We start from the raw sequence: 24,760 nt of genomic DNA, 5'->3' as shown, positions 1-24,760 counted from the left end.
CTCCAATTAGCTAGCTAGCTAGCTAGCTAGCTAGCTAACTGACTGACTGACTGACTGACTGACTAAGTAACTTACTAACTAACAAAATGTATGGATAAATATAAATAATTACACAAACAAGATACAAAATAAATAAAATTAAATAATTAAATAATTAAGTACGATTAAATAATTTTCCGGCTCGAATATTACACCTTTCAGTCTAAAATTTGGCACGAAGTATCTCTGTGTGACTCTCTATAACCCTACGCTTTTGTTTTGGATGAAACTTTTTCGAGAGCCGAGAAATTAGCAATTCTGTTCAACGTGTCCATACATTGCTCTGTAATTTATAATTAAATAAGTACCATTAAATAATTCTACGGCTTGAATATTACACCTTTCAGTCTAAAATTTGGCATGAAGTATCTCTGTTTGACTCTTAATAACCCTACGTTTTGATTTTTGATAAAAATCTTTCAAGAGTTGAGAAATTTGCGATTCTGTGATGTACCTATACATTGCTCTGTAATTATGTAAATCATCTCTGTGATTAAATAATTCTCGCTCGAATACTACACCTTTCATTCTAAAATTTGGCATGAAATATCTTTGTATGACTCTTAATAACCCTACATTTTTGTTTTTGGTGTGGATCTTTCAAGAGTCGAGAAATAAGCAATTCTGTGCAACGTGCCCATGCATTGCTTTGTAATTGCATAAATTTAAATCATTCGCTACGCTTGAATATTATTGCGACATGCAGTGCAGAAATTTGGTGGAAATTATCTCTGTACGACAAACTAAAAGAAAGCGATTTTTGAGTGTTTTGCTTACTCATAACCGAGTAATTAAACATGTTTTTTTAAAGCGCGTCCAAATATAATATCAGTTAAAATATACAAAACAAAATATTCTGTACCATACAAAGTTACGATAGCTCAGTTGGTAGAGAACACTTCTACGGAAGTTGTGTATGCCTTGGTCTTTGGTTCAAATCCAAATGGAAGCCATTATTTTTCTTTTTTCTCTTTTTTTTTAAAGTCAATATGCCGTTATATTTAAAAGTTTAAAGACTGAAAAAACGCAACAGTAAATTTTTATATTTCAGTATGTTGAGATCGAACGCCGAACGCTACTTTGAATTACGTCGATGAGTTAAAACAATCTGCTAATACCGAAAGCGAGCTGTTTAACATCAGAAAGGTTACTCATCACGAAGTTCTACGAGAAATAAAAGCCTTACGTGTTGACACCTCAACGGGCTCTGATTTGATACCGGTCAAGTTTGTGAAGCCCGTGGCAGAATATATTTCAAGCCCACTAACTGACATTATCAATACATGCATTGAAAAATCTACATTTCCAACTATCTGGAAAGAGGCACGGATAACTCCGATTCCTAAAATCGACAACCCTCTTCTTGAACAGGATTTGCGACCAATATCTATCCTACCTGCTTTGTCCAAGATATTTGAGCGGCTTGTCCACCAACAAGTAATTGAATATATTGATCAAAGGGCAATTTTTAAGAACAATATATCTGGTTATAGGAAAGGACACTCAACAACGACAGTACTTCTTGGAATAAGAAATGATATAGCAAAAGCAATGAAACGTGGTGAGGTGACACTCATGGTCTTGGCTGACTACTCAAAAGCTTTTGATACTATAAAGTTCAAAACCGTTTTCGAAAAGATGAATTATCTTGGATTCTCGAAGTCATTTCTTCAGTGGACAGTCAACTATCTTACCAACAGGAAACACTTCGTGCATATAGATGATAAACGATCGGAGTTGTCTATGGTCCCTTTTGGCGTACCCCAGGGATCAATAATGGGTCCTCTTATATTTAATATATATGTCTCTGATCTTCAAGCAAGCATAGAACAATCAGGTGATTTAACTTGCCATCAGTACGCCGATGATACAACTTTTTATGTACACCGCAAGCCAATTAATCTTAGAGATGGCGTTTCCTCTATGAACACAACTATCGACAAGCTTGATAAATGGTCAAAAGAAGCCAACCTGGTCCTGAATCCCAGCAAAACGAAAGGAATGCTGATCTCAACGCAACAGTTAGCAACAGTCCATTCTTTGGACAAAGCAGATGTAGATCTTAGAGTCAACAATAGTCACATTGACTGTGTAGATAAAACAAAACTGCTTGGAATCTTTTTTGATCAGCACCTTAAATGGGATGAGCACGTCAAACATCTTTCAGCATCCTGCTATGCAACTCTGGCTACACTGAAAAAACTCAAGAACATTCTGCCATTTAATATTCGTAAAACTATTGTGCAGTCTCTCGTCTTATCTAAGTTATTTTACAATGATTGTGTACTTTATCCAATGACTTTAGGGTTAGTTAAGCGAATGCAGAAAATACAGAAAGCAGCTGCTAGCTTTGTATATGGAAGATATGTGTCCATGGAAGACGTCCTTAAATTGAACTGGTTACCCGTGAAGCAACAACTTGAATGGCATACTCTGAAGATCACGCACAAAGCATTACACGACCCAAATTGGCCTAAGTACCTGGACGTGAAAAGGTTTAAACATGAAAGAACACTGCGATCAAGCGCAGGAATATCGCAAGAAATACCGCTGACATCAAACACTTTCCAAGACCAAGTAGCGTCAACCTTTAATAAATTGCCCATCACCTTACGGAATGGAAAGAACACAAACAATTTTCAAAGGACACTTTTAAATATTTATTAAGTCTAGTTAAAAGAGAAATAATGTAGATTTTTTTTTTTATTGTTTAATATTTAGCTTTTTAATTTATTTATTATTATTTTTGTAGTTAGCATATTACAGATGAAGAGCCATGTCAAATGGATATACTGTAATAAAGTCGTTATTATTATTATTATTATTATTATTATTATTATTATTATTATTATTATTATTATTACTATTATTATTATTATTTCAGTAAGACTTCAACCGCTGATGTCAATAGAATTGGAACGCTTGTAGTGTAGAAAAAAAAAAAAAACCACCGAGAAATCAAGCTATGCGAGCGAAATGTTCGTTCGTATATCTTTATCTTAATTTTGCTGGGCAAAAGTCCCAAGAGTGTGCGTCCAGCAAAAATTGTACACAATTTGATTCCTTTGCTGACTAGGAAGCTATCAGCTACGTTGTTTGATATATAAGTGGTGTTGGGCCACTATCGTGCATGTTTAGAAAGTTAAAGACTATCGCACCTTTCAAATAAATTAAACATTTGAAAAAATAAACACACTTCTAAATTTCAAAGACATGTTTCGGACAGTCCGTATCCATTATCAGTTTGAAGATGTTTCTTTCACGGGCACACGTCTCAAAGAGGATATCCCGCTCTGTATTGTCTCCGTGAGACTCCCCGATAAGTAGTACCGCTCTACTTTTCCTCTTTCATGGATATGCCGTTCATGGTAGTTTTTAACTACATGTAAGCGGATGATCTCGGAGAGTCAATAACAGTGAAATAATGTTAAATGTTATAACCGACCACGAAAATCACAAAAATGATTGTCACTATCTTGTTTGTGCGGTTGCCCCTAGATAAATAAATAAATAAATAAATGAATTAAAAATGAACGGATGAATGAATATATGAATGAGTAATATATGATTAATGATGATTAATGGATGGATGAAGGGATAGATGGATAGATAGATAGAAAGACCATGCAGTAACAAAGTTCCCTCAACCCATTCCTTTTCACAGGCATTTAGAGACTACAATGTTAATTTTCTAATGTGATTTTAGCTGTGGTAAGCGCTGGTTCAGAAGGCCAAGTAGAGAGCACTTATCTTCAAAAATTGGACCTCAGTCGCAGCGCAAAAGAGCAATATCCATTGCCTTTGATAAAGCTAATGGCGAGATATGCTGACGATCTTATTTGGGCTAACAAGATCCCACACGCTGAAGCAGTGTTGAACTTCACAGTTACTTTAACCGAAGGAAGAACGGATGCATCTGAATTCAGAAAGGGTAAGTTTATCCGCGTGACTACCGTTAACCGTTATCAGACATCAGCATCAACCAGCAAGCAAAAAATCACGTCTCACTTCACATTTTCATCTTTCGACAGTAAGTATTCGGATGCAGCTTGATCGCTATTTGGTATAATCGTTTTTCACCACATTTTCTCCTATCCTGATTGGTTTAAATAGATTACTTCCCCGATACTTTTTATCCGCGGAGAGACACTATAGTCCTTTAATAGCGTAACCCACTGGATGACCAATAACAAAACACGCTATTTGATTGGCTTTACATGTGCCGTTTATCGATCGATAGACGGCTCTGAGCGCGCACTCATGTTTCGCTTACAAAAAGCCACCCAAAGTCTCGATTTAGCAACATGGGGCCCTCAGCAATAATCATAGAAAACTAAAAGCGAATTTCGCCAACCGAGGTCGTAAAATCCACAACTTTATTCTATCCAACCATCGAGATCGCTAACGAGCTACGATTCGCTAAACAAATCAAATATTATCGAGCAATGAGTAAGCCTGTAAATCTTAAATTGAACATTATCTGAAAACTTACATTATGTTGGAGATTTTCCGTGAAAAGTCCAAGTTACACAAAAAACTACAAAAATGGCGACTGTTCCCTCGTACTCAAAAGACGCGGCCGATAAGCTTATTGGGTCCACAGCACAAATAACAGAAACACAACGAAGTATCGAACTAAAGTTACAACACCAACGTTCAATGCTTTGTTTGATGGCAGCTGTTTTGGACTCGTTTTGAATTTTGATTATGTGGTCTGGTAGTGTGAGTCCTGGAACCATGTAGTATTTTTTTCGTTTTTGACATTCTCTGCACGTGAATGGGTGTCCCTAATATAAATTGCCCCATACTGCGAAAAAATTAATGTTCGTTACTGTAGCCTACACCACCTAACCGTGAATCGAAAGTCGTTTGTTCCAAAACTCTTTCTTCTCTCAGATTTGTTAAAAGTATTCTTCCCTGCAGCAATCTGACTCGTGTTAGAAGCAATTGGATGTTGGTAGGGGTGGAATGGGTGGAGAAATTGTTTTGGGAATCTAGCTTAAAGATAACGGCAGTGTTTCAAGAAGTCAAATGGCTATCAATATGCAAAAAAGGTGAAGATTACACCATGACGCAATGGCCCAATTCAGTGACACCTGCATATAATTGCCAATACTAAGGCGGATTAAACCTCTCCAAAAGAACACTAATTCTTATAAGAATTTGTTATTTAAAATAGGTGTTTTTTTTCTACATGCGTGACATGAAGTAGCTTGTTTTGTACATATTGGGAGGTACTGAAGGCGATATCACTACACTAGCAAACAAAGACTGAGCATTGCAATTTATAACTTGATTGTGTTTACGTTAGTTGCGAAATGGAGGCTAGGCTTTCTGAACAAAGAGGGATTTGACAGATTTGGAAGGAATAAATTGTTTGCTCCTCTGATGAAATGGGAAACGTTCAAGGAGCAAGTGGAAAGTATTAAAGACCACGCTAAAGCGTACGAGGATGCTTATAATGGAATACAGGCATCAGTTCAACAGCAGGATGGTATAAGACAAGTGATGCAGGCGCTTGGCCAACCAGCAAAAATTCAAGTTGACAAAGAGATAGAGAGACTTGTAGAGGCCAGAAGAATTGCAATAAGCGAGAAAGGGGCTTATGTCGCAGTAAGTTTTTTTTTCCTGTAAGGTAGAACAAAAAAAAAATAAATAAAATAAAATAATGGTAAAAGTGTAAGTCAAATCCAAGGGAGTTGTGACCACGGGTACAAAATTGGTTTATCATACTTCGTCGGAATCTGTGGTGGATAATTAAATAAATAAATAATTACTTAATTGAATTAATCACTAGTAACGTAAATCGGTCGAAATCGGTCATCGAGCCAAAGCTTAAAGTTTACTTTCCGTGAAATCGAAATTTTGCAATTCTCAGCGTCTCCCTACACAAAAGACCTCATCGTCGTGTGACTCAGAGGGTTTAATGGAGTGTCGGCTTTTACGGCAAACTGTTTTTATTGTTTGTTTATTTTAAATTATTACTTTTTACGGCTTACGGTCCGTTTCTTTAAGTTAAAAAGATCTTAAGACTTCCACTTCCGTGGATATTTTTATGGCTGTTTTAACTCAATTAACATGTGGAGAAATTTTGGACATGAGGGGGAGGAGTTTGATTTTAGGAGCTCCGGCGACCTGCCAATCATACCACTGAAATTCTCGCTCTCCATTGGATAAGCACCCCTACGTCATCGCGAAAGCTAAAATTCAACATGGCGGCGAGAAGTAAGAGAAGTGAGCATTCAGAAGGATTCTTTCGAGCGCTTGACTGCCTTTCCACCGCCGATTTCACCCAGGAAAGAAAGCGGAGGCAGAAAACGATCGAGGGAGGACGGCTTTTTACTGTTGACCGAATTATAACTTGCCGTGAAGGACGAGTTGTAAGTTTGAGTCATGAAGCTTAAGTTATAATTATTTGTTTTGAATTGCCAACGTGCGCGTGTGTGTTGTAGCTTCCACTGCATCTGAAATAAAGAGGTTAATAGAAGCAATACTTGCGTGTTAGTAGTTTGCTGGTTTATTGTACACGATTCTATTCGTTCTGTCTTGAAGAAAGCGTGACCAGCGAATTAAGAGTCTGTTTCGGATCGCCAGAGTAAACAAAACGTGGTCGGCTGAGATGGCCTGTTTTCGGATGTAATTAAGCTTATTCAAAGGGACTCCTCCATTCAACAGGAGATCAACATCCTCCAGAGAAGGAGAAATGTCTGACATCCTTTACAGAGGTTTATAAGACAATATATATCCTTCACGGTCGCTGACCTTGGCGAGAAATGCAATTTTACTTGCCGATATTTTGTATTTTTAATGTTATTGGTCCCAGATTTACACGGTCAAGAAAATCGAAAGCAACTTTGAAGCCTGGAAACCAAGAGAAGCGGTTACAAAGTTTATTGTTTTTAAGATGAAAATGGCGGCCAAAAGCAATACCAGAAAGACGCTCGAGTGATGCCTTTCTTCGTAGAAAATTCGCTTCCTGTCTCGCTTTCGAGGGATGTTAGCAATGCAAATTTGAGCGAAAATATGTCTCAAAACCGCAGCAGATATTCGTTTTGAAGTATTTCTGTTGATTGTTACTCAAAGAACATCGTTTGGAAAGGGGAAAAGAGATGCAACATTTTGGATACCTCTTCTACTATCGCTGGGAACCGGATTTTAGTAAGCCTTCTCTTTGTGAAATTAGAGACAACATATGGGCGATTCGTGGACTTTTGGTGGTTTTCTTTCTGGCGCAAAACCGTGATCATTATACTTTACAGTGCATTATTTTTTATGGCAATTATGAGTTAGCCGAATAGCGGACGCGGAAGAGATGCAACATTTTGCAATTATTGAAACGAAAACAGGTTAGAATTGTTTTTTCTTTTTTGGTCCATACAAAGTCTCTTCTTGAGACGGCCATGTCTGTTTAATTACGCAATCTTAATCCCCTATTTATTGCGCGTGCGTGTCCATAATTTCTCCACATGAGACCCTCTTGTGTTTTTTTTTTAACCTAACTTGAATGCACAAATATTTCATTCTTAAGTTAAGACTTATATGTTATGCCGGCTGGGAGGTCCGTATAGTGTGAACTGTGACCGAAGTCTTTAGATGCTGCTCGAAGCCACAGGCCGAGGTCAGCATTTTTAAGGCCGAGGTTGCATTTTTTTTCAGTTTATAGACCAACCCAAAGCTTGTAAATAGGGTATTTATTTTTCTTTCTTCTTCTGCAAAATGTGTTTGTATTATACGCGCGCATCCGATGTTGTGTCGATCATTAAGCTTCGGCTAGAGAGAAGAACGATCTGTTGGCTATTATATATAGCTTACCACCAAAAACGGTTAATTTGCTTATACTTACGCACGGAATAATACGTCAAAGGCATGACACTTCACTCACACAGTGCCTCTCTCCGCCCAGGTGTATAAATGGGTACCGGCGACTTTACTGCTGGGGGGAACCTTGCGATGAATTAGCATCCCATCCGGGGGAAGTACTTGAAATACTCCTAGTCGTTTCATGCTACTGAAACCGGGATAAGCTCCGCCCTGATGGGCCCCTTCGATCGAACGCAGTCTTCGCCATTACAATGTAGACTAATATAGCACCAATACAATCGTAAAAACAATCAACTAGTCTCTAAACACTTTTAACTCCATTTCGGCTTGTGAGTTCTTTAAGTTAATTAAACCTACTGCTCGTACTGAAAAGCACTTACAACAAATTTTCTAGATATTTACGTTTGTAGTCAATTGGCTCGATTTATACTAGAGGCGGATGATCCGTCTAGACGAACTTGCATTTTAATTAGGCGAGCATTTTTTAGTTCGTCTGATAAATTGACTGTGTATAATTACGGGCAAACACACGGATCATCCGTCCAGACGAACTCTCTGCATAATTCGTCTGCCAAGACGAACTTGCCAGATAGTTCATCTGGACGGATGATCCGTCTGTTTGCCCGTATTTATACACAGACGAATTATCAGGCGCACTAAAAAATGCTCGCCTAATTAATAGCCGCTGTGTTGATTCCCACAGTATTTTATTTTGGTGAAAAAAAAAATGCGAAAGTGAAAGTGGATGAAATCGCAGTGTGTAGTTAGAATGTCTGCGCACGGCACAAAATTGCGAAAATCAGTTTGACTTTAAATTTTACTGGCATCGTCCTTTGCAATTTCTCCAATTCAAATTCTTTGTGAGGATTCCAGGATTATTGCTTTACTTATACATGCTTTCATATGCTTTTTATCATTGATAACTTTTATTTGCCATATTAATCTGCGTTTTATCTTTTTTCTCATTATTGTTTTATCTCTTATGATTGTAAGAGTATCAAAGGGTTAGAAGCAAGCATGAAGAGTTCTCTGCAAGACGTTATCGATCAGCTACCTGATGTAAATGAGGAAGCACGATTCAACCGGCAAGATCTTTTAGTAATACTCCAAGGGATTACTGGATTCTATGACGGCATTGCCGGTACCGCTGTAGAAGTGGCTGGATATTTTGCTACAAAGTGTAACACTGGTACTCTCCAGGAAAACCTGGGCAAAATTGACAAATGGTTGACATTTGGTAAGGAGTACGCAGCCCTAGAGGATTCCAGTGATCTGGATTTTGACAAAATGGACATAGGATCTGTCCCAGAAGTGATGAAGGTAATACAAAACCTAAACTACCATACTGAAAGAGCAACTTATTCCTTTTCAGGTATTAGACTGTTCAGATTGATATTAGTTGTAAGAACAACACTACGTCGTTCATAATATTGTGTGGCAATAGTTTAACAGCAGCAGGTTATTCTTATAGGCTCACATTCACCGTAGATGCATTGTGCGTCAAGGAACAATTTTCATATATGAAAATTGTTGCCCACCATTTTATGTGGAACAAATTGAATTTCTTCGAACTTCTTCCATCGTTGGTTTTTGAGCTAAGTAGTTTACACGCTTTTCGGTTAACGCGATTTGACTGTTTTACCATCGATTTCAATTAGTTTTACTCCATTTTGGAGTGTTTTGGGACAAGAACAAGCTTTTCAAAACAAAAAGAAGTTGGGTCTTTAAGGACTAAGTTGAAATATGCGACTTAATGTCACGAAAATAGCATAACACGATTACTTGTGTATATATCATTTCTCCAAGCTTTAAGTTCTCGGGTTCTCGGAAGAAAGTGTGAAAAAACAGTTATTTGTTTGAGGATAGCGATTTCTGATTGGAGATTAAGTCTTTCTTCTTCGTGGGAATGCCCCGAAAGGTTATATAGGTTAATGGGTGAGGAACTTAAAATTGTCCCTTCTGCGAACGACCTTGGGAATACTGCGCACATTGCTCGTGCTGTTGCAAAGTCTAATAAAATGCTGGGTTTTCTAAAAAAAGGAAATGCTTGCATGACCTAAATAAGGAGTCCCTGAAGCTGCTTTACATCTCCCTTGTGCGTTCTAACCCATGCTATGCCTCACAGCTTTGGGCGCCGCAGTCTCCTACATTAATACCGGAAGTAGAAAATATCCAAAGGAGAGCTACACGTTTTATTTGCAAGAACTCCGAACTATCATACAAGGACAGACTCTTGATCCTTAACCTCCTACCCATCAACTACTGGCTAGAATATCTTGATATAATATCTTTCTATAAATGTAACACTGGACTTATTGATATTAATCTAGATAACTTCGTTCGATTTTGTAGTGGGCGTTCCCGTCGGGGATCCTCTGGGCTGTTTCTTAATAACAAAACTTCTAAGTCATCTCTTTTCCGTAATTCCTTCTTCGTACGTACAACCAGTCTGTGGAACGCAATACCGATCGCAATAAGATCGGAGGTGAGGTTAGCATGCATCCTTTAAGAATTAAAATCGTATTTTAATGAAAGACTACGTTCAGTATTCCATCACGATGACATTCGTACGTATAAATTAGTTTGTCCAAAGTGCCGCCGTGAAAATACTATTGTACATTGTTACGTTGTTCTTGTTCGCTCTTTTCTTTTAGAATATTTATTTCTTTTTTTTTTCATTGTTATTAATATTGTGGTTCTAAGAAAATGGGATATAGATTTTTTGGGGGGATGGTTTGGTGGTGGGTCCACCTTGTAGGGGACTTAGCGTTCTTTTGTTAACTCACCTGCCGTACGGCGAATTTGTAAAACAAAATAAAAATAAATAAACAAAAGTTGACTGTTACAACAGCAACGGACAAAAACACTGCAGTACAGGGTTTTACTGGTGAGGGCTACAATATCGACCCAAAAGAAACGCGTGAAAAAAGTTTCAACTTTCAGAATGAATGTTCCAGTGGACGCGTGAATAACGTTTCAATCTTTAGAACGAAGTGGAGGAATAAGTAAAATAAAGAAACAAAAAAATAAATAAAACGACATACGTTTTTCGGTTTTTAAAGGATTTTAAGAACCAAGATATAACAGAAAGAAATAAAAACGGAACTAAAGGACAACAAAACTTCCCGTGACAGTGGAAGTAAATGAGTTTTCTTTTGATATTTTTATTTTTTATTTTTATTTATTTTTTTTAATGTAGTCTTTTAGTGATTCGTAAAAACATTACTCTGATACTGGAATTAAGGCGGTCATGAAAATAGAATCATGGAATGTGTTATGTTTACTCCAAAGGCAAACCTGGAAATGAACAAGGAAGGACTTGCAGCGGACCTGGTTTGCATGTTTGAAGAGAGGTTATTACCTCATCAAAAGGCGCAGCTCGAGGAAGAAATTCAGCGATTCTTCGTTGCTGGTGGAGCAAGAATCGATCTCATAGCAAAAGTCATCGACTTAGACAACGAAATTGGCGGACATAACTTTGATATCCCCAACTTGGAAGAAACATCCAACGCAATGCAAAGCCTTAGCGAAACTGGTGGTAAGAATTGCTTGTCTTTTTAAAAAAACATAACTGTAACATTCAGATGTTCCGTCTGTAAACAAGCAACCAAAGTTGCTATGACACCGAAATCGACTCCTACCCAACTTAATAATAAGGCATCCCGAAGTCTCGTCAACCGTTCTGAATCCATGTGCTGACCTGATATTGACAGATTTTTGGGCGATTCTGAGTACGGTCAATACGTAATCGTCTCTTTTTGGTACGTTAACGCTCGCCATAGGTATTTTGGCACGATTATAACTCGCTAAAATACAAACAAAGGCTCGACCAAAGTTTCCTGTTATGCCACAGAAGCATAGAAAAAGGTGTACGATTCCTTCTAAAAATTGTATTTCAAGACAGCATAAGAAAACCCAGAAAGAAACTAAAAGCTCGGTCATACATAGTTTGACTCGATAGAAGGGAAACCAGACGTATAACGGTCATTTCACATTTCACATTTTCGCATGTCGTATAAAGTGTTTATTTTTTTTTTGTTCTGATTTTCACATTGATATTCGATAAATATGCTTAAAAATTTTATAATATCGTTGAGGGGGCATGCGCACAAGCATAAGCCTAAAAAAACACACTCATTCTTCTTATGCTGTCCTCATAAGGATATGCATGTTTATTTCTATTTCCTATTTCCGTATTCTCCTTACATACATACATACATACTTTATTATCTTTCCCCATGGGGGCTTTTCGAAGATAATATGCTACTAAAACCAATAATATTACATTCTACTAAAAATTAAAATTAAAATTAATACTAGTACGTTCTAATTAAGATAATCACGAATTTAAAAACTCTACAAGATAATTAATAATTCTAATTAAGTTAATTCTAATTAAGATAATCACGAATTTAAAAACTCTACAATTAATTTACGTTTCAATGCTTTTTTAAAAATTGAAATAGATCTACTGAGTTTTAAGGTAAGGTCCAATGAGTTCCAGATGGTAGTTGTCCTATAATAAAATGTTCTTTGGCCAGTGGCAGTTCTGAATAGAGGAATGTTTAATTGTTGAGAGCTCCTAGTGGTACGCGTGCTTATGTCTGCACGTTTGATAAAAATAGAGGTCAAATACTCAGGAGCACAGCCCGTCATGCACTTGAAGTCTAAAGTGGCGCTTCGATAGTAAAGCTGGCTTGATACTGGTAGCCATTCTAATTCTTTTCTGACACTGGTAGCCATTCTAATTCCTTATACTTGTGCCTGTGAAAATCTTGTACTTTTGGCCAGCAAAAACTCGCGCGTTAAACGACAGTAAATACAGCATGTACACCAGATGGAAACCTTCCCCACGTTGGAAGTGGCGCTTGTGCGACATTGGCTTTTAGGCAATACAAAACGATTATCTTTCTTAACTTTATTTTGTGCTATCTTTAGACTCTCCTATTGCTGCCGACATACAACAGACGTTTCTTGATGATCTTCTGACTTCTTATGGACAAATGGAGACCAGCTTTACTGAGTATCTCTACCAGTTCTACAAAGGATTTGAGTTCCGTACGTTGTGGAATGTTGATGACACATTGGTCCAATTTGAGAGAACTGCGACCGAAACCGCGCCGGGTACTGGATCACTACAGGGAGTTCTTCAGCTGACCAAAGCTCTAGAAAAGATCGAGAGTCTTGAAAGTAAAGGACGGACATGCTTTACCAGGTTTCGGTACTCCACCAATATAAACAAATTGTCTTTTGACAATGTCAAAAACGCGGCGGTAAGTATATGCATTTTTGAACGCGACAGACTCGAAAAAACTTTGGAAATCTTTTAAGCTCGGACCCAAAACCGTAAAAAAGCGTTTGTCATGTACACTTTTAGTTCTCAATATTCACGCATTTTTACCTTCATATATGCGTGGTGTAAAGCAGCAGTGTAGAGCTTGTGTGTGTAAGTGCGCGCAACATTTTGTATCCGTCGTAAGGGAGCTTTAGAAACTTCGCAGACTTTATATCTAATTAAACGTGGACAACTTTAATATTGACAATCGGTGCTCCGTCGATCCGTAGTTATCAGTACCTGAATTTTAACGAGAGATATTGGTAAATAAGTTCGCTGCGCATGTTAAGGCCTGGCTAAAATAGGAAACATTGTTTAAAAGATTGTTTCTTGTCGTGTTTTCTAGGTGGCTAAATTAGCGACATGCATGGAAAATGATTTGCTGCCCGGGTGGCTAAATTGAGAAACAATGTTTAGGGAACAAAGTGTCACGCATGCGCATAAACTAGTCACCATTGCTTCCATAGTGGCTTAACTGGGCAACATGTGTTTCGGGAGCAAAATTTGTGTGCGGAAAACAATTTTTTTTGACTTGAGGCAGAAACACTTGCATTTGAAACACTGTTTCTAGTTTAGCCAGCCCTTTAGAATGCATGCTTTGGCCCTGGATCCGCTCGCAGTAGAAACTGATGGTGGTTTACTACTAAACATCTATCGAAAACACGTCGAGTTAAAACTTTTCATTGATTAGACAAATTACATTTTGCTTTGGATAACTTGCTTCGCACTTTGGCTTTTTAAGTTGTCGACAACAACAACAACAACAACAATCTTTATTTGTGCCCAGAAGAGTTACATTAAGAAAATACATGCAAGAGTAATATTTAACAATAAAAAAAAAAGAGCACAGCCACTTAGAAATAGCTAAGGCTAATCGAGCTAAGTGGCTGGGCCAAGCGGAAAAAAAATATTGCAATAAAGTTACAGAGTATAAAAAAAAACGGGACACGATTTCCATTCACACACACACACAAACAGACAGAGAACAAAAAAAAGAAAACTGTATGTACACACACAGGAATGAAAAGTAAAGTTCATCAATGTACCAGTTAGTAGTCGACATGTATTTTTCTGTTTTAATGAAAGATCTTAGATGATTGTCGACAATTAACTCCGCGATCTGTCTGTTAAGTAATTTCTTGGATATAGATTTTGTTATGAAATTTAGCGATATAAAATCACGACGTTTCGACCTCTCCGAGGTCATTTTCAAGTGCGAATAAAAATATAAAATTAGCATAAATATATTAAAATAGTAAAATAGGCAAAATTGTCACGAACGCTGAAATGCGATAAAATATGTAAAAATAAGTGACAAAATATTAATGAAGTTAAAAAGGGTTAAAAAACTTAAAAATACAGAAACGATAAGAGTAATTAAAAAAAAGAAAAACCGACATAAACAAATAGTTTTGCGCGGATGGAATCGCATTGTTTGTTCAGAGTTGGTTTCAGTTCTTTGATAAAAAACATTTCATAAATAAGGCAGTCAAACTTGCTCTGACACTTCTTCAAAATTCCAAAAAACTGCGCAATGTCATCGGGGGCCTTATCGTGTTGTTCCTTGAGGTGATTACCAATGGCCGATCTCTTGTGTTCTTCAGTTCGTTGGTGAAGATGTTGGCACGTGTATCCGACATACCCTGCATCACACAGGTTACAATGGAAATTATACACAACGCATTGTTGATTCACAAGGGGTGGCTTGTCTTCCCTCACTTTGATTTCATCCTTGATTTTCCGACTCGTGTACACGGGGCTGATGTCTACCTTGATCTTCCGGCTGAGGTCTCCAAGTTGTCTGCGGACCGAATTTGCAGATTTCTGGTCTTTGAAAGGCAGCACGATTCTGATTGGGTCTTGCTTCTCAAGATCGTTTTGTTGGGTAGGTGCACCCTCGGACACTTTAGACTCAATAAATTGACGGATGGTAGACTGTACAAGTTCTTCTGGGTAGCACAGACGGGAAAAGGTCACTTTGAGGCGTTCACACTCTTGATGAAACAATTTCCACGAAGAAGAGAGCTTGAATGCACGGTTGAGCATGGTGTTCAATAGTGATCGTTTATATCTTACATCCACATGGCTATGATAGTGTAACAACAGCCCGGTGTCCGTAGGCTTTCGGTACACCTTCGTGTTTAAATGGCATCCATTCCTGATGATATCCATTCCCAAGAAGGGGAGTCTGCCATTTTCTTCAAGCTCCATTGTGAAGTTGATAGAAGGATGACTGTTGTTTAATGTAATTAAGAACTCAGAGGCTGTTTCTACATCAGGCATTGCGCTAAGCGTATCATCGACATAGCGTTTGTTATGAAATTTAGCGATATAAAATCACGACGTTTCGACCTCTCCGAGGTTATTTTCAAGTGCGAATAAAAATATAAAATTAGCATAAATATGTTAAAATAGTAAAATAGGCAAAATTGTCACGAACGCTGAAATGCGATTAATGACGAGACAAAGTTCACGCCCGTAGGCCTCGAGAGACCAAGAACACGAGGAAGACCTCCGAAGCATTTCCATCCGTTGCTTCAGAAAGAGAAAGAGTTATCCTCGGTGGTACAAAGAATCTTGCCCAAAGCTATTGCTGATTCAGTAATCCAGAAAGGCTCGAGACTTGCCCATCTTTATGGTTTGCCAAAAACCCACAAGAAGAAGCTAGCCATGCGTCCGATACTGTCGGCTACTGGAACATACAATTACAAGCTTGCAAAGTGGCTGGATGAAAAGTTGAAACCCTTGTCCGTCAACGACCACACCGTCAGTGACATTTTCCAATTCGCCAATGAACTCCATGGGATGGAAATCAACGACCATGACATCTTAGTGTCATATGACGTATCTTCACTTTTCACCAACGTACCTGTAGATGAAACCATTGAAAACATCGCAGAAAGAGCCTTTGAAAACGACTGGTTTAACAAAGAACACAATCTTAACATCACGAAGTCGGATCTGATTGAGTTGTTACGAGTTGCGACGAAAAAATCAGCTTTTTCAGTTCGAAGGAAGCCTTTTCGAACAGGTGGACGGTGTTGCTATGGGTTCGCCACTGGGACCTCTCATGGCTAACACATTCATGTGCAACATCGAGAAACAATTAGAAACCAGAAACGAGATGCCTGCCTTCTACAAACGCTATGTCGATGATACGCTTAGCGCAATGCCTGATGTAGAAACAGCCTCTGAGTTCTTAATTACATTAAACAACAGTCATCCTTCTATCAACTTCACAATGGAGCTTGAAGAAAATGGCAGACTCCCCTTCTTGGGAATGGATATCATCAGGAATGGATGCCATTTAAACACGAAGGTGTACCGAAAGCCTACGGACACCGGGCTGTTGTTACACTATCATAGCCATGTGGATGTAAGATATAAACGACCACTATTGAACACCATGCTCAACCGTGCATTCAAGCTCTCTTCTTCGTGGAAATTGTTTCATCAAGAGTGTGAACGCCTCAAAGTGACCTTTTCCCGTCTGTGCTACCCAGAAGAACTTGTACAGTCTACCATCCGTCAATTTATTGAGTCTAAAGTGTCCGAGGGTGCACCTACCCAACAAAACGATCTTGAGAAGCAAGACCCAATCAGAATCGTGCTGCCTTTCAAAGACCAGAAATCTGCAAATTCGGTCCGCAGACAACTTGGAGACCTCAGCCGGAAGATCAAGGTAGACATCAGCCCCGTGTACACGAGTCGGAAAATCAAGGATGAAATCAAAGTGAGGGAAGACAAGCCACCCCTTGTGAATCAACAATGCGTTGTGTATAATTTCCATTGTAACCTGTGTGATGCAGGGTATGTCGGATACACGTGCCAACATCTTCACCAACGAACTGAAGAACACAAGAGATCGGCCATTGGTAATCACCTCAAGGAACAACACGATAAGGCCCCCGATGACATTGCGCAGTTTTTTGGAATTTTGAAGAAGTGTCAGAGCAAGTTTGACTGCCTTATTTAGGAAATGTTTTTTATCAAAGAACTGAAACCAACTCTGAACAAACAATGCGATTCCATCCGCGCAAAACTATTTGTTTAGGTCGGTTTTTCTTTTTTTTAATTACTCTTATCGTTTCTGTATTTTTAAGTTTTTTTTAACCCTTTTTAACTTCATTAATATTTTGTCACTTATTTTTACATATTTTATCGCATTTCAGCGTTCGTGACAATTTTGCCTATTTTACTATTTTAATATATTTATGCTAATTTTATATTTTTATTCGCACTTGAAAATGACCTCGGAGAGGTCGAAACGTCGTGATTTTATATCGCTAAATTTCATAACAAAATCTGTCTGTCTCTAGGAAACTAGAAAAACTTTAGGCAATGCTAGCTAATAGCTTCTTTAAACCCAACTAAAACAGAAATTTATAAAAGAAACGCATAATTATGTTACGAACCTTTTTCCTTTCAGATGTTTGAACAGCTACATAATAAAGGGGAGACGAGTTTCAATTTGAAGCTATCTCATAGCTGCGACACCTGTTATAATGTTCGCCTTTTAAAGGTAAAAAACCTATTGTTTTATTTTACATCTAGAAAGAAAAGTCGCATCTTAGTGTTCTATTAAATAATCTCTCACACTCCTGATTCATATTGGAAAAAAATCCTGCCATTATTTACTAGAAATATCTGACACTAGGTTGCCCCCGGTGTTAATCAGTTTTCTTGTCTGTTCATCTTTTTCTACATTTCAGACATTTTATTGGAAATTAATTTTCTGTTTGGGATGTTTATGAAGAAAACGCTCCCTGTTGGCTTGTGTTTTCTAATCTTTTCTAATCTTCATCAAGATGGAAAGAGGACATACAAAACAACACGAAATTAAGCAAAAATTCCGAAAGATTTATGATACGGTAAATTTAATTACAAGAACGCGACAGCAGCATCTTGACATCATTTTGTCATGTTTTGCTGTGGTGAGAAATCTCAGCTAAACTCAAGCTAGACTTTAGAAAAAGCCATTCGTCTTTATTAATTTGACACGAATGACGACGAATGTCAACCTATCGCGACTTGCGTCGCTCGTTTTCGCGACTTCGTCGCTCAATGGGCCGCTTTGCGGGCTCGAACTCGATTCACTGTGGGAAGTCTTGATCTCAGCGAAGATAAACTTAAGAAACAGCAAAACGTTTTAAAATTACTATTTGAGCCGGCCCAATTGTTTTCTAAATATATGGGCTGAGAGCCCAAGCATAGAGAATGGCATGAGAATGATCAACCTTTAGAAAGAAAAGGATGCTGAAAGAATCTCTCACCTCTGTCAATGCAAACGCCTGCCACTTGTTTTAAATAATCACAACGTATCTCGAGATTTCTTTTGAATTTCTTTTCTTGATGTCGCATGTCATCTTGTTCGTACGCGTTCCAAGACAAATTTCGTCTTCGTCTTCAGAAGAATACCCTGGGTGCCAGAGGGTTTTTTTTTAATTTTTGCGGCGACAAAGAGCGGCGAAGCCGCGATCGTTGACAAAGTGGCGAAGCCACGATCGAACGAGCAAAAAAAAAAAAATAGTGTCACAAATAGTGTCTTTCCTGAAAAAAAAAGAAAAAAAAAACCTCTGGCACAAAGGGGATCAGAAAAACGATCAACTTTTAAAAAGGAAAGGACACTGAAATAATTTCTCGCCTTTGTCAATGCAAACGCTGGACTTTCTAAAAGTCTTTCGTTTCTCGCTTCCGGTTTGACCTGCCGGGACGGGAGTCTTAAATTATTATCTCGAGATCTCTTTCGAATTTCTTTTCTTGATGCCGCATATCATCTTGTAAACCTCGTTCGGAGGCAGGCTGATCAAGACTTTTCTCTGTTCAAGTAGTTTGCGCCTGGTAAATCGCGGTATTGAACTAAGGCTTGCTTATCGTAAATCGCGAACAAATTTGAAGATATACGGGGCTTTGTGAAATGACAGCGCACCACTCAGAAGTAAAAATGTGGATTTTCTTACTTCTCTGCGAGATAATAATTGCGAATTATATTCTTTTCAATAATTGCATTGCTTTTGGCTTGTAGACATTGTGAAATGAAAAGGCCTCGAATAAAACATTTTGTAAAACCTCAAATTATCTTTACTCCAAGCAAAAAAAACGTCGAAGCGTTGTTGTCGAGTGCGCACGTGTTTTCGCTGATTGATTGTCATCATCACCCAATCACCACGCAGAGATTCGTTCATCTTGCGTCGTATTGACCAATCACCTTACAGGCATTTATCACACCTCCCGATACCCACTTGCGGGCTTTTTTCGCAATCCCTGATACTATTTGCGCACCCATTTTGGTCAAATCGTACGTCCGAGGGTTGATAATTATATTTTAAATAAAAAATATAATCGATGGTATCTATTCTCTACATTGTAGATGTACGTTGAGCTCTATGGAGATGAAAATGACAGCAGCAACAACTTGCCAGCCAAAGTTCATTTGAAATTGCGGCACATGAGTGAATCTTTTTTCAGAGATGCAAGTGGAAACACCAAGGAATTCCGTCAGCCATTAGCGTCTTTGCGGAATTTTGAATTCAACCGTTTCGCAATAACTAATACCTCCAAATGTAATGAAGAGATAAAGAAGGGCAACAGTAAGTAGCTTAACAAGTTGTTTATTTGTTTATTTTATTTATATGCCTCAGTGTTGCATAATATGCATAAAAACTATTTCAGGCGATTCGCTTTTCTGTATGGAGAAAGATGACTTTCGCTTCCAGCCGATGTGCTGTCACTACCTAAGCGACTCGCCGTGCAATGACGTACTTCTTGGCGCAGAGGAATGTACAAGTCCGTTTGGAACATATCAGCTCTCCATGCCCATCGATGACAAAGCATCTTGCGAACCTGGCAATTCACCGATAACGGATAAAAATTGCAAAGACTTTGATGTGAGTTTTTGGGATGTCCTTGTACGTACTTATATGTCTTACCCTTCGTCATTTTTTTACACAGTTCATGATCAGATTCCGTTCTAATGAACTGCTGTGGATGATGTGTTTAAGAAATCAACGGCATTTTTCTATGGTCTGCACTCTTTATATAGACAGAGAAATGACGTCATAAAATAGCGACATTTCTATGTTCTATGTTCTAAAGTGTAGACCATGCAAAAATTTGGTCGATTTTTTTATGCAATAACAATAAGTAACAAGTAACAAAAAAAAGGAACGATAACACGTTTATTATTTGTCAAAAGCGATGCCTGGCTATGAAAAAACTTCGCCGGCGTGGGGTTAAGATTTATGACATGAAAAAACGACAATGATACAACAGAGGATGGACGAGAATTCTAAGAATTACAATTTAACATTATTTTTATTCTCTCTCTAAGAGTGTCTGCCTCTCACTAGAAGGGGGTAAGATGAGTCTTATTTTTGACGATCTTGTTAGCGCTCGTACTCTAAACGTCGACAGCTCGCTGAGTTCGCCGCCGGTTCGCTAGCACCTTTCCTCTCAGGCAAAAAAAAAAAAAAAAAAAAAAAAAACAATCAGAAACCTGGTAAATTTTCTTTCAAGGGATCGCTTGAATAAAAGTTCAATCAGGATTTCCGAAAGCAAATGTGTATTTGATACAAACAAAAAAAGTTGAAATTGATGGAGACCAAACTTGTACATTTCTAGCCCGCTTGTGCGTGGCGTGCTTTAACGTCACTTTCATGGTCTCTCGTCGACCATAACTGTAGACCAATCAGCGCACGAAAATTACCTTGGTTATTGTTTGGATTATGTCATCCACATAAGTCACTTGCCATGCATATGGATTGACCCTACTTCACTTAAATTCAAAAATGCAGAAATCCTCAGTCATTTCTGAAAAGACTGGCTATGTATGATTATTACTACTCAACGCTATTGTTACCAATAGAGAATGAAATCTTGGCAGTTCTATTTCAACACTAACATAAATAATTATATAGTTTAAACCTTGATGTGTGCCTCAACGTTCACGATTTCTTTCTTGTGCACCAATGAAAGCTTATCGTCAAATAGATCTCATTAAGACTGACTTTATTCCTCGCAATGACAGCTTGAAAAAAATGCCTACGAAGTATACATGTACGTACATGTAAAATAAAAAAAAAATGCTTACTTATGTTGCATCATTTGAACCCAAAAGTCAACCAGTAGAAAGAAAATATGACCAAACAACGGCGGACAACAGAAATAACTGCCTGGCTTCTGTGTCACGTGACCTTGATCCCGCCCCAGGCCGCTGCTTTGTAAGAGAAAAACATTTTTCAATTATTTTTTTTCACTCAGCAAGTGGAAAATCACCATTAAATAATTTGACCTGAGGTAGTTTTCTTTAAATATACGTAATAAAGAGTACGTTTAGGGAATAAAAAACACGGTTATAATTCATTTTTTCATCTCATTTGATCATTTTACTCAATAGAGATCCATCTATACCAAGATGAATGTATGGATTCATTTTCTGTACTGGAGCGGCAGCTACCCAACAGGGCCAGACGATGCGAGATGTACGAGCTACCAAACTCCAATTTCCAAATCTAAAGTTCCATTGTTCAAGCCTCCGTTAACTTCAACTCATGAAGATTAAAGCAGTACCGAGAAGAACGTACAAAGGAGCCTATTAAGTGATTTTACAAATTTAAACAGAAAGCAGAAGTTATTTTCTTTGCCATTGTCAGTTAGTTCCACTATGCCACTCATACGGCACTTCCACGAGGGAGGAAATTACCGATATAATACCAAACGTGATATTTCAGTGTTTTAGTAGTTGTAGAGTGCAGGAACTAGACTATGTTAATGATAAAATTGTAAAGCAATTTCAAGATATATAATAAATGAATAAATCAGCATAAACCGATGCTCAATTATTTGTTGCATTGTCCTTGGCTATCAGGGCGTACAAGATCAGGATAAAGCTACATGCACACAAGAAACTCTACACCACCATTTTTGGTAAAAATGATCATTGATAGCTCTTCGAGTTAAGTACGGGAAATAAGTCAAGAACCACTCGAGAGCGACATACCAGTTACGAATTCATGACGAAATTACTTAAAGGAGGGCTTTGTATGATAACAAGTCGGCAAGCAACGGTAAAATATGTGACAGATTGTCACGCATGGTACTTGTTTTGGGAATAATTATCTAAAAGAGAATGGATATCGCAAAATTCCGCTTGAAGAATGCCTCAAAAACAAAACTATAAAAAAAATTGCCAGAAAGCCACTGGGCCAGCCTGCGTTCCATTCGAAAGAAGTCTATTCAGATTATGATAGAAAATTTGAGACAATGAAAAAGCCAAAAAATAGTAATCATATTTATAAAACTGGTGCGAAAAGCCTTAAACGAGAGATAAATTTAAGCCACACCATATACATACTCGGAAAGTGTTAAAGCCAGTAGAATCATATTCAACCAGAAGGGAGGGGAGGGGGAGAAATGGTTAAACGCGGGATAGTGAGTATTTTCAACGAGGTGCGGCGCAATAGCTGCTCGTTTAAATACAGTCGGATAAAACATGGGCATGTGAACCTCCCGGAAAGTTGTCCATATTCATGCCTTTCGATCAACAACGAAACAACAATCAAACAACATGCAAATACACCAGATAAAGGTATTTTTCAAGAAATGCACAGGTCCTCGAGCGGAGTTCAAACAACTTCGGTAAAAGGCCTTTATAGAAGTCGGAACTAACGTACCGTGTATGTGTTTACAACAGCCCCAGAAACATGTATAGTAAAACAAACAAAAAAATCGGTTTAAGAACTTTGTAAATATTGTTCACTTCCTAAATATAAGCATTCCCCATAGAACTAAAGGAAGAGCTCCTGCGCGCAAAGCGCGCCAGTGGAGCACCATGGGTAAGGAAATTTAATAAACCCATGAAAAAACCGAGAAAAGGGTCATTGAGTGAGGGTTCGCGCGCCCGCGCCTAGAGACTCTGGGGGTGGGGGGGGGGGGGGGGTGGGAGTCACAAAGAAAACCGACCGGGGGGAATGTCATCTCACCTTATCCCAAGGAACGTTGAGGTTAACTTTGGCTTGTATCTTTGATATTGATCGTCCATGTTATGGTTAATTGACAACGGTCAAAACAAGGTATCCGCTGACCAGTATCACATGTCCATATCGCGGGCTCAAATCTTACTCGTTTTGTCCAGGGTAATAACAGGATTTTGAAAGCGCATTTTTTTCTCGATTGGAGTTGAGTATTTCAGATTTGGATATTTCTTGAGTAGTAGCACTTCAATAACAGTATTTTCAATGAGAGTGTTTTCACAAAATTTAGTGCAAAACTAAAAAATAAGTGTGGAGCTCCGCTTCTAGGTCTGGCTAAATCTGTATATTAACCCTATCCAGACCGGGGGGGGGGGGGGAGGGAAGCGCCCACGCGGACTTTGAACGCTAATAACTTTTTTAATATTCAGCCAAACGCTGTCAAATTTTACGACTTTATCTAAAATTTATCTGGGAACGGCATTTTGACAGGCATGTTTTCCCAAATTGTTAAATTTCGTGTTTCTATTAATGAAAATTAACATAAATGCAATTATGTTCACCATTTTGCGGATTTAAAGAACAATTTTATTGATTTTGAGTACTTTCCAGTAATTTTTGGCGGTTTTCTGACGTTTTGGAAAAATTTCGAAATCAAAGATGGCGGATCCAAGATGGCGGCTGTTTTGACATTATGATGTAATTATCACATGATGTGTCGTCATTATCCCACGTGACGTATACCAAAAGTTAAATTTTCGGGCATACTATATATCCTGTAAGTTTCATTGTAATTGCTTAACTATTCTGGAAGTTACGGAGAGGGGGGGGGGGAATCCGCCCCCCCCCCCCCCCCCAGGTCTGAAAAGATCCAAAAAAGCCTGGTCTGAATAGGGTTAAGTCAACAAAGGAAAACAATTTACCCATTTTTTATACCCTCTTATGTTGGAAAAACGAACAGACCTCATTTTTTTTTCGTTTACAAGAACGATCTCTTATACAAAGAAAACGCTATCTACAAACGCTTACCCATTTGTAAACTCGTATTACACACAAAACATGTTCTGTTTACCCGATTTTTTGCTGACACCAATTGGACAATCTATTTGCTAATTTGCTTTGTTGTGAAGTGTAACATTATTTTAAGAATTTAGTTATTTTAGTTTATTATCATCGATTGGAGTGTTCTTGTAGCTACCGTGCGAGTCTTTTAATTCAAAGACCGATAGCCCAAAAACCAATTCCGAGTTGTTGATGTTAGTTTATCGAGAGCTTATGGCTCTTAAAATAGCCTGAATCTATGATCATGTTTGGGTTGTCTACTGATCTTGCCTCTGATCTCCGTGAAAGTTCCATTTATATATCGTTTCGTATTCGATTAGTTGTACCTCTTGTGAATTTGTCACTGGGTACCTGTTTCTTAAGTTGGTTTTCATGTTGGCCTGTTTGTATTCGCTTTCTCAAAAAAGTTTCAGAATTTCATCGTGTCTCTCAAGGTCTGGGTGAGATTTCTAACCAAACACGACTATATAGCTATATAGTTAAAGTCAAAGGGAGAAATAGCAGCAGTTGATCAGCAGTCAAGACTCTTGGTGCC

At 38.1% G+C, this 24,760-nt stretch overlaps 3 protein-coding genes and 1 pseudogene across 3 annotated transcripts in view; 3 read left to right on the top strand and 1 right to left on the bottom strand.

The window, feature by feature from the left end:
• The window catches only part of LOC144642893 (uncharacterized), a 35,338-nt gene extending 13,384 nt beyond the window's left edge, over positions 1 to 21,954 (top strand). The window contains exons 10-18 of the mRNA XM_078501995.1: positions 3,746 to 3,970; positions 5,351 to 5,652; positions 8,854 to 9,180; positions 11,152 to 11,398; positions 12,799 to 13,133; positions 17,625 to 17,717; positions 19,566 to 19,785; positions 19,868 to 20,082; positions 21,591 to 21,954. Coding sequence (XP_078358121.1) covers positions 3,746 to 3,970; positions 5,351 to 5,652; positions 8,854 to 9,180; positions 11,152 to 11,398; positions 12,799 to 13,133; positions 17,625 to 17,717; positions 19,566 to 19,785; positions 19,868 to 20,082; positions 21,591 to 21,755 — 2,129 coding nt within the window. The 3' untranslated portion in view covers positions 21,756 to 21,954. The remainder of the gene's footprint in view (positions 1 to 3,745; positions 3,971 to 5,350; positions 5,653 to 8,853; positions 9,181 to 11,151; positions 11,399 to 12,798; positions 13,134 to 17,624; positions 17,718 to 19,565; positions 19,786 to 19,867; positions 20,083 to 21,590) is intronic.
• LOC144637966 (uncharacterized) lies at positions 1,820 to 2,706 on the top strand. Its single transcript, XM_078497058.1, has one exon. It carries the CDS (start codon positions 1,963 to 1,965, stop codon positions 2,704 to 2,706), a length of 744 nt encoding a protein of 247 aa, XP_078353184.1. The 5' UTR covers positions 1,820 to 1,962.
• On the bottom strand, positions 14,337 to 15,494 carry LOC144641771 (uncharacterized). Its single transcript, XM_078500797.1, has one exon. It carries the CDS (start codon positions 15,476 to 15,478, stop codon positions 14,573 to 14,575), a length of 906 nt encoding a protein of 301 aa, XP_078356923.1. The 5' UTR covers positions 15,479 to 15,494; the 3' UTR covers positions 14,337 to 14,572.
• Positions 15,512 to 17,249, top strand: LOC144637960 (uncharacterized; annotated as a pseudogene).
• Positions 21,955 to 24,760: the final 2,806 nt, after the last annotated feature.

Source organism: Oculina patagonica, chromosome 2 (genome assembly GCF_052425735.1).
Source record: "Oculina patagonica isolate OP01 chromosome 2, crgOcupat, whole genome shotgun sequence".
Lineage (NCBI taxonomy): Eukaryota > Metazoa > Cnidaria > Anthozoa > Scleractinia > Oculinidae > Oculina > Oculina patagonica.
The sequence above is the reverse complement of the archived record's forward strand: the minus strand, read 5'-3'. Positions and strand labels throughout refer to the sequence as shown.